Source organism: Gastrolobium bilobum, unplaced genomic scaffold (genome assembly GCF_033153095.1).
Source record: "Gastrolobium bilobum isolate Gb01-03AN ecotype WA unplaced genomic scaffold, APGP_CSIRO_Gbil_v1 utg37744, whole genome shotgun sequence".
In the NCBI taxonomy this organism is placed as follows: Eukaryota; Viridiplantae; Streptophyta; class Magnoliopsida; order Fabales; family Fabaceae; genus Gastrolobium; species Gastrolobium bilobum.
Window position 1 is genome coordinate 132,312 of NW_026895414.1, and position 10,893 is coordinate 143,204.

General features: G+C 34.6%; 1 protein-coding gene across 1 annotated transcript; it reads right to left on the minus strand.

The window, feature by feature from the left end:
• Positions 1 to 2,530: 2,530 nt before the first annotated feature.
• On the minus strand, positions 2,531 to 7,212 carry LOC133310282 (receptor like protein 21). Its single transcript, XM_061511183.1, has 6 exons — positions 7,155 to 7,212; positions 6,868 to 6,934; positions 5,798 to 5,941; positions 4,820 to 4,922; positions 3,854 to 3,939; positions 2,531 to 2,652 (listed from the first exon to the last, which is right to left on the minus strand). Exons 1-5 carry the CDS (start codon positions 7,210 to 7,212, stop codon positions 3,868 to 3,870), a joined length of 444 nt encoding a protein of 147 aa, XP_061367167.1. The 3' UTR covers positions 2,531 to 2,652; positions 3,854 to 3,867.
• Between the last annotated feature and the right edge of the window lie 3,681 nt (positions 7,213 to 10,893).

Below are 10,893 nucleotides of genomic sequence, written 5' to 3' on the forward strand. Positions count from 1 at the left end.
TTGACCATTGATCCCACTTATATCTAAGGGTTATAATTTTTTAGTAATGTGAGCCATTGGATAGAAGTGAATCAATGGTCAAGATTGGGTGTAAGACTTCTAACTCTTACACTGGTGTAAGAATATCCTGCCCCTATATATATATATATATATATATATATATAAGGGTAGGATTAGGGGTGGCAATACAGGTATTGACCCGCAGGTTGACCTGTGACACGACCTGTCAAAACGCGTGTCGTGTCATCTCACGGGTCACAACGGGTCGTGTACGGGTTAGGAAAATTGACACGAATTTTTTTCGTGACGGGTCACGGGTTGGTCCACAGCCTTGTTCGCCTACAGATATGATCGATGGAATGGAAGGATATAATTGGTATTTTTGTAGATGATGATAATAGAAGGAATGAAATTTTTATATTGGTGATGCACTGACAAAGAAACGTGTTTCTTTAGTTTTTCTATTTGATGGTGGCCCACAGTTTCTCCAAACAATTTTAAATGGTTTGAGTGGTCAAATTTAATTCTTTCTGGTACTGGATATGGTAGAATTGGTTATTGTTCATCACTCCGATCTTTCAGTTGATTTTAATATATTTTTTTCTTTAAAAAAATTCTCAATATTTTTGTTTTAACATTTCTAATCACTCTGGTTTTCATTTGTTTTTATTATTTTTTATTTTTTAAAAAAATTCAAATTTTACGTATCGTGTCGTGTTGACCCGTGACACACAGTGGGTCGTGTCCGGGTTCATATTTTTTGACCTGTCAACAAAACGTGTCGTGTACGGGTCGAGCGATTTCGTGTTCGCGTGTCGTTCGTGTTGTGTCGTGTCGGGTAGTGTTGACCCGTATTGCCACCCCTAGGTCAGATCCTTTGACACCTGTGTCAAATTTTGAAATTTGACACTAACTCCTAAATTCTAATCCCAATAAATGATAACCGTTGATTGGCGAAAATCAAGGGTTAGGATTTAGTGTCAAATTTTAAAATTTGACACCTCATCTAAGAGCCGTTAGATAAAAAAAGATCAACGACTTTGATTTGTAAGTATGTGATACCGTTGATCTTTTTTGATCTAACTGTTCTCAGATGAGGTGTCAAATTTCAAATTTGACACTGGTGTCAAAGGATACTACCTCTATATATATATATATATATATATATATATATATATATATATATATATATATATATGGATCTGGATCCTCTAATGTGAAAATTCACATGACCATGTAATGTGGGAAATCATAACCATACAAAGTGGATCAATGGTAAAAAAGGAGGAGAGAGAAAAAATGATAAAATAAGTAGTTACAAAATCATAACCGTTGATTTACCTTTGTATGGTTGTGATCTTCCCACATGACTATATCATGTTTTTTTGGCACATTAGAGGATCCATTTCCATATATATATATATATATATATATATATATATATATATATATATATATATATATATATATATATATATATATATATATATATATATATATTTATTTAAAAATGTTTGCTTTTATATAATATTTTGAGTAATTAAATTAGGATATAAATGTTTTTTTTTTATACAATCACGACCTAATACAAATTATCCAAATCCCTCATCATTAGACCAATCACACGCGATTAAGATATAAAGTTTTATAATGTAAATATTCTTGACGAATGAGAACCTAATAAAGGAATAAAAATGCGTTTTTAATGAATTAATTATTTTAAAAATGTTGAGTATGATTCATTTACCTAGATATATTTTTATTAGCTGAGTTCTGATTTCAAATTTTGTATATAAATAATAAAAATACAAGTAAAATCAAATGTGTACATTATATACTGTTACCAATTATTCTTTGGCAAGAATAATAAAAATTTACTAATCTTCAACAAAATATTAGAAAGCCCTCAAACTTTGTTACAAATATCTTAATGGAGATAAAGGAAAAGAACAAAATTAAATTAAATTTGATAATTTTCTTTTATTTTTTTTCTTCTAAAAATTTAGAATTATAATGATTTTACTCCCACCAAGGCATTAAAGATAAAAGATTATTTATCTAACTTGTACAAATAAATATTTGTGTGTGTATGGATAAGGATTACCCTTACTTTTTAGTAGTTTAATTTTAATTAGGATACTTATGCGATTACATATCAATTTGTTAATTAGGTTGTTATTATATCATATGTTGAAAATAGAGTAGTCTCACATTGAATGTTGGAGATGAAGTCCCGCATAGTTTAAACTTTTATTGTAATCTCTACTCGATATATTATATAATAGAATTTTTGTAGTTTAGAAACAAGGATTTTACCGTATTCCTCTCAAATCTAGTTATTCGACATATGATATTTAGAGCCTAATTAAAAGAATCTTAATCTTCTTCTTTAAGGAGGACTCACTGTCCTCTAAGTAAAATGCGTGTTTTGTTTTTGGGAAACTGACACATTAATCAGTTTCCGGACCCAATTCTTTTTTGTTGGTTGCCCTCGTATTGCTACCAAAGATTCTACCACCATTGTAGCCACGTTGACCACTGCCGATCGTCATTGACCATCGCTCTAGAGATTTTTTCGACGAGACCACCGTCGCTCGACTCATCTCGACAAGGCGGTCCCATCTGTCGTGGTCCAAGCCACTCTCAAATTTGCTGCGGTTGAAAATTGGGAAGTGAGTATTTAGTAAATTGGGAAGTGAGTATTTAGAAGCAGAAATGATAATCCCAATTTCTTATTCACAAAAATCACATGAAATAATATTTTCATTAACAACACATGAAATAATGTTCATAAAGATCATATGAAAATGTTCATAAAGATCACATGAAAATTTCATATATGTATATATACATATAACTTGCACTTTCTTTACTAATTTATTTTTGTATTATATTTTAAATTTTAAATATATATTTATTATTAGTTAAAATAATACCAATCCTATTATTTAAAAAATGAGTGTTACAAATCATGATCTTAGAATATGTCTTTAAGTGAACAATATATATCATAAATATATTATATTATATTATATATTGTTCACTTAAAGACATATTTAGTAATTTTAAAACCAAGAAAATGAAAGAAAAAGGAGAAAAAGAAAGAAAGAATCTTAAAACCAAGAAAATGAATTCAATAAATAATAATAATGGACCTTATTTAGTAATTTTTTAGCTTAAAAATTATTATATATTTAAAGTGACCCTTCAATTTTTAATAAATAAAAATTGTCAGTTATACAAAAAATACACACTATTATAATACATATTTTACTTAGCACTCATTGTATAAAGAGCCATGAATTAGGAAAACATAAATTAATTATTCCAACTAGGAATAAGATATCCCGGGACCAAGACCAAGACCCACAAATCTCATTATTAATGTAAACTCCAAATCCCCAATAACATAGTAATTCTCAACTTAAAAATACTTATATATTATTACAATAATCATAAAAGGAAATAAACAAATAAAGAGAACATCCAACCTTTTTAACTCTACCTAACTTGTCCATTCTTTATCCTAGTTTCCTAATCTGATCAACATCATTTCAACTCGCTAACCCGACCTTTGTTCTTTTTATTTTTAATATGAAAATAAAAGGAAAAGCTACATGGGTTTAATCTTGAACTTGGTGAAATACTTTTATCGTGTAAACCAAAAATAACATACACCTATTGTATACAAAAGAAATAATAATAACATACACCTGAACACTCTCTCCGTTTTCAAAATACATCACTCGGAGATCACACTACCAAAATAGTTTTGCAAACAGCCTTTAATCCCAATAAAAAATTAAAAGTCACACACATCCAAATTAAGAGAACTGGGAACAGCATAGGATACCTATGATCAATTAATTAATTCTCCTTTCTTTCTACTTGGCGAGACTCTTCTTGTGATGGTGGGTGAGCTAGCACTCTTTTATGTACCTTCACTTGATTAGGTGCTTCATCAATAATCATAAAGATCAGCCAAAAAAAAGAATGCATGTGTTAAAAAAATTAATTAACTTATATGGCTTGCAATGACCAATGTTAAGAAAAGAATGCATGTTGTCGGTCAAATACTCAAACTTGCAAGTCCCTTAAGTTAGTTCAATTAAAAGTTAGTTCAATAAAATAGATAAGTTCGTTCAATTAAAAGCACAAAATATTATTGTCTTCCCACCAATTTTCTCATGCAATTCCAACTTCCAAGGTTTTCTCTCAATCTAAGCATCCTGCCTTGATGCCTAAATCAGGGTATAACAAGTGACCACAACATGTATGTCATACACAGAGTTAACATAAAATAGAACTTATAATGAATGCCAAGAATAAGTTAAAATAATAAGTTTTAACTAAATTATACCAAATAAGATTTTTACGGTTACAACAGAAAGCAAAAATAGAGCTTAAGAAGAATCAGCAAATACGAAATATAACCCAAACCACTAGGACAATCACTAAGCTAGAAAAAGAAAAAAGGGCTGTTAAGCCAAGAGGGGTTATAGAAACTGAAAGATAACAAAATTTGATTAAGAAAATGTTATTTCTGTAGTTGGAATCCTACATCTGACTGGCACATAAGTTAATTATTGGTTAGAAACGTGTCCCAATGCAACTTAAGAAGAAAATAAAAGTTGTAAAAAATAAAATAAAATCAGATAATTAATCCATTAACCAATCCATATAAGTTGTAACTAATAATTACCTGGAGTGAATCACGCATAAGTATGTGATTAATATCATAAAGCAAGTCACGAGCATAGAAACACCAAGAAAATGTATGAACACGAGGGGAACTAATTAAAAAAAAAAAGACACAAACCTCTGACATCATGTTCCAACACTTGATCCAAGGAAGAAACACGACCAAGTTCCAGCAAAGAATCAGAGCAAATTTCTTTCCTACAACACCCAAACCCAAAATCCTGCACCAATTATTAGTTAAACCAATAATTAATCCATTATTGGAATGATGCCAAAGCAATTTGATGAGTCAAACTAACACAAGCTAAGAACCTTCATTTGCTTCTATCCTAAATAAAGCAAGACAAGATTCCAGATGCTTCCTCTAAGCTCTTACCTTATGTTTTATAGATGTCAGTCATGCCACTAACTGTTCTAACCAACTAACTAATGCTGACTCACCAATACTCTACACCTCTTCCTACAATACATCCTCCTATATTTCTTATTGGGATGGATCACATCAGATTAGTAACAACAAAATAGAGCTTTTCATTGAGAGTTACATTGAGGATTTGAAGCAACTAAGTTTTACAGCAACTAAGTTTTGATTACCAAACGCAGGTAGTCCAGTGGAAATTTGTTGAAAATAGCCAAATTAACTAAATGCCTTTGTTTGAACAAGGGTACAGAGGGCCTAGCAGACCAAGTATGAAGTAAGCATTAAAACAATTGGGGTCTACTTCCATACTTCATCATGCTATTTTTTCTCATTCTTCATATACTCATCTACTTTTGTGCCCATTTCGCATTTGAAAACTGAAATGTTTCTACTATATATGGTAGGAATTGTCTGGAGTAACTGCAGACACTATTCTTTTTAAAGTCAATAGTATGATCTCCTTTTTAGATATTATTTAGATATTTCACAGAATAACAATAGTATGATCTCTTTTTAAAGTCAATAACTAAACCGAAGATAGCGGCCAATTGTTGCTTATGTAATTCCCTTCTAAATTTTACTAACGCCAAAAACACATATTTCAAAGTAATTTTCCCGCACTTTCTCAGCAAAAGAGGAAAGAAAAAGAAGTATGTAGGGGAAAAAAATACTCACAGGTACTGAAGACTATTTAACTGACTGAGAGACCCTGGTATCACCCCACATAATCTATTATTGGAAAGATCTAAAGGCTGAAGTTTGGGAAGTATACCAAGCTCCCTTGGGATTTTGCCAGAGATGTTGTTGTTCTGTAGTAACCTGCACTCAACCAAGGAGCAGAAATTTGAAAAATACCATTACAGATAAAAAAAAACAGAATAAACAAATAAATGGGTTCCAAAAATTCGTTTGCCACCACAAAGTTATGCACAACTTTCTTAGAGCCGATAGAAACTCAAAGAGAAAAAGAAACAAAAAGCACAAATAACCAAAAGCAATCGAGACCAACTAAGTTTCAAAATGAACTTAAAACTTTGAAACCCGCAATACCGAAAAAGCCAGAACGAGAAATAAAAACAACAGAAATAGCTGGCTGAAATAGTGAAATGAACACTAAATAAAAGTATAAATGAGATTTATGGGATATGAGATTGTTGTATCTATGAATTTATTCTAATACAAGAGTATCATGCTATGGTTGCTTCTATAAATTTCAAGCTTTATGGTGTTTTCTGAAAAAGTGATTAATAGACACACTGTCCCGAATTAGCTAATTAAAACCTCCAATTTGATAGGCGCAGAGCAAGGTCACACCTCAATATTTATTTTCAAGGTTCTTACGATGTTGAAACAAGTGAATCATCTAAAAATTGAATCAATCAGTACATACTGCTGATGTATATCAGCTCATACAACAAAAGCTATTTGCACATCGAGAACCCCATAAATTGACTTAAACCTAATGTTTTCATTTTTTCTCTTTACACAATTACACATCTAAACTTATTAAAAAAAAAAACACACGTATACATATAGTGTTTGAAAACTACAATTGCAATAGGAAAACCACATATATCAAAGCAAATTACGATACCCTGTCATCATATTTCATTTCCCCCTTCACTCTCACGTACATAAGCATATCAAATTGAAAAAAACAATGCATAAAAAATGAGACCGTTGAACCCTACAATTAACCAAGTCCGAATAGCCGAAGAAGACATTGGTAAGAATTTGTTAATTACCTGAGATTCAAGCAACTGTGACGGTTTGTTGCTTGGAGGGCTCGAGAGGCTTGTTTCTTTGTTAACCCTACAATTTGTTAACGTCGCTGGAAGCTCTTTTCAAGTTGGCATAGAAATCTAAGCTAATGTCATATGAGCCCAAATTGTCTCAGTCCTTTACAGCCCAATGATCAAGGCCCAATGGAGGAAACATCAACAACAGCTGAGACAAGGGAAGAAGAGTCAGCATCTTTGCTGCATGCAAGTGAAGAGGAAGAGATGGGAAGATCTATAGCAGAAAGGAAGACCAAGAGACTGATTAGAAGACCAAGTAGATTCGAGGATTACGAGCAATACACCATTCATTTGTTTGTAACAAATTAGTTAGAAGTCTGTTACATCATCAACGGCCAATAACCGTTTTGATGAATGGATTGCAAGTGTTACATTGTCTTGTAATTCTGCTGAAACCTTGAGTATAAAAGGACAGCACGAGTGTAAGAAGCGGGCATTGAATGATAATAAGAATTTCTTTTCTTCGATTCTTACTTCTTCTCTCTCTTCTCTTCTTGATAGAACGTAGCTCTATCAATTGGTGCTTTCATCCCTGAACTATGGCACCTGAAACCCGTTCTAAGTCCACTGATGATCGCTGGGAACAAACTCAATCTGATGTTGAAGTCCTTAAGGAACAGATGCAACGGCAATACAAGGAAATCACATGCAAATTGAATGCGATTTTCGATAACTACCGTGAATGTGAGTCTTCTCATTTAGCATCTTCATCGCACCACCAACCTTCTGGTTCACGAGATCTTCAAGCAGCCAAGAATTTGCGCATCAAGGTGCCTCGATATGATGGCTCGCATGACCCACAGGATTGGATCTTTAAGGTCAATCAATTCTTCGATTTTTATGAGATCGTTGAAGAACAACGCTTGCGCGTGGCTCCATTTTATTTCGATGGGAAAGCCCTGGCTTGGTATAAATGGTTGCATAAGAACACTGCTATTACATCTTGGGATGGTTTTCTGCAATCCCTCCAAATCTGTTTTGGACCCATGGAACTTGAGGATTATCAAGGCAAATTAGCCAAGTTAATGCAAAGAGGATCTGTGATGGAGTATCATACCGAATTTGAAACCTTGTCCAATAAGGTAAATGGCCTTTCTGAATCTTTTCTCCTCAGTTGCTTTATCTCTGGCTTACAAACTCAGATTCAACATGAAGTGTCTGCTTTCCAACCCTCTACCTTAACTAAAGCCATCGCCTTAGCCAAAATTCAAGAGCTGAAATTCCAAACCAAAACCACATATTCCAAATTACATTCTCCATATCCACCCTTACTACCTACTCCTACTACACACTCCACCAACTCCAAACCTGTTACCCCTGTTATATCCAATTCCCAAACAAATAAACCCACTTACCGCTTAAGCCAGAGTGAAATACAAGAACGCAGAGAAAAGAAACTCTGTTTTTATTGTGGAGACAAATACTTTGTAGGCCATAAATGCAAAGCATCAGTCCATCTCCTTATTGTTCCCGATGATGAATTGCATGAGCATGAACCTCCACCCTTAGACACACCAGACCAGCCATTAATTGCACCAGAAACCATTAATATCGATTCACCTCATATTAGTTTCCATGCCTTATCTGGCTTCATTGTGCCACAAACCTTACGTTTCACTTGTTATATTGGGAAGTCTGAATTGACCTTGCTTGTGGATGGGGGGAGCACCCATAATTTCTTGCAACCGGAGGTAGTTTCCACTCTCCAATTGCCCATAGTCACAGATAAGCAATTTGATGTAATGGTGGGAAATGGTCAAGTCTTGCAGTGTGAAGGCCTATGTTCTGCTGTGCCAGTTCAAATACAGCAACATATATTTTTGGTGGATTTCTATGTACTACCTATTCAGGGAGCAGATATGGTATTGGGGTTGCAATGGATGCAAGGATTGAGACCTATAGTGTTGGATTACCAGCAACTTACCATGGAATTTACATGGAATAGTACACACATCAAGCTCCAAAGGGACAAGCAACCCAACCCAATTCCAATCAATCAATTCAGAAGAATTCAGCATTCTGATCAGGTAGCTTCCTTATACCAACTCACTTTGCTAGATTCTCATACTAGTGTTCCAGCACCAGAATTGGATCCACGAGTGCAGTCCTTGCTGCATGAATTCGATAGCATTTTCCAGGAGCCTAAGGAGTTGCCACCACATAGGCAATTAGATCATGGCATCCATTTACAGCCAAATGCACCACCTGTCAATGTAAGGCCCTATAGATACCCTCATTTTCAAAAGAGTGAAATTGAGAAACAGGTGCTACAAATGCTCGATTCAGGTTTAATCCGCAATAGCACCAGCCCATTTTCTTCTCATGTCCTCTTGGTTAAAAAGAAAGATGGTACATGGCGTTTCTGCATTGATTATCGGGCATTGAACACTATCACTATCAAGGATAGATTTCCTATTCCTACGGCAGATGAGTTGATGGATGAGCTAGGAGGGGCCCAAATTTTTTCGAAACTTGACTTGAGAGCAGGATATCACCAAATCCGGGTTTGTTCTTCTGATATTCATAAGACTGCTTTTAGGACCCATCAAGGTCATTATGAATTTCTTGTTATGCCTTTTGGGTTGACAAATGCCCCATCTACATTTCAAGCCAACATGAACTTGATATTGCAGCCATTTCTTCGCAAATTTGTTGCTGTTTTTTTTTTTTATGATATATTGATCTATAGTTCTTCTATGGATAGTCACTTACAACACTTAAATATGGTATTCACTACATTACACCAGCATCACTTTTATGTCAAGAGGAGCAAATGTTCATTTGCACAGCCTCAAGTAGAGTACCTTGGCCATATCGTGTCTGCTGCAGGGGTCAGTGTGGATGAGAACAAAATTAGTAACATGCTTGATTGGCCTACACCAAAGAACCTCAAACAACTCAGAGGATTTTTGGGTCTTATAGGTTATTACAGGAGATTTGTATGTAACTATGCTGCTATAGCTGCTCCACTCACTGATTTACTTAAAAAAGATTCTTTTTATTGGACTGAAACTGCTCACATGACTTTTGCCCATTTGAAAACAGCAATGTCTTCTGCACCAGTTCTTGCTCTTCCTAATTTTGATCAGGATTTCGTGATAGAGACAGATGCCTCAGATCTTTGGATAGGAACTGTACTACTGCAAGAGGAACACCCTATTTCTTACTTCAGTAAGAAACTTACTTTAAAGATGCAGAAAGCTTCTGCATATGTGAGAGAGCTCTATGCTATCACTGAATCAGTCAAGAAATGGAGACAATATCTCCTAGGCAGGAAGTTTCTCATCAGAACTGACCAGAAGAGCTTGCGTGCTTTGCTAGACCAGGTGATTCAAACACCTGAACAACAATACTATCTTGCTAAGTTACTTGGGTTTCAATATTCCATAGTGTATAAACCAGGGAAGGAAAATAGAGTGGCTGATGCACTCTCTCGTTACCCTTCTATGATGGCAGTCCAAACAGTTGCTGTGGTCAATTTCACCCTATTGGAGGAGTTAAAAAAAGAAAACCAGTGTACTGCATTTTTCCAGCACAAATATCAGGAATTACTCGAGGATCCTACTGCCCACCCTGATTTGGAGGTTCGTGACGGCCTCTTGTTGTGTAAAGGGAAACTATTGTTGGATCCTACTTCACCCATAGTTCAGCAGATCCTCCAAGAGACTCATTCTACATTGGCAAGTGGTCATGTAGGAATTCAAAAGACTTTAGCTAAAGTTTCTGCCAGTTTTACTTGGCCTGGATTGAAGAAGTCTGTTAAGGAATTTGTCAATTCCTGTACTGTATGTCAACAAATCAAGTACTCCACACAAGCACCTGCTGGCCTTCTCCAGCCTATACCAGTTCCTACACAGATTTGGGAAGACTTGTCATTAGATTTTATAATCGGTCTTCCTCTGTCTTATGGTTACACCACTATTTTAGTGGTAGTTGATAGACTTTCCAAACAAGCCCATTTCGGTGCATTAC

Bases quoted from the DNA above. Each gene is read 5' to 3' on its own strand.
- LOC133310282 (XM_061511183.1), bottom strand. From the start codon at position 7,212: ATGAATGGTGTATTGCTCGTAATCCTCGAATCTACTTGGTCTTCTAAT. The intron at 5,942-6,867 runs GTAATTAACAAA...GGTTGAGTGCAG, and splicing joins CACAGTTGCTTGAATCTCAG to GTTACTACAGAACAACAACA. The intron at 3,940-4,819 runs GTTTGTGTCTTT...AATCAAGTGAAG, and splicing joins GTTGGAACATGATGTCAGAG to GTACATAAAAGAGTGCTAGC.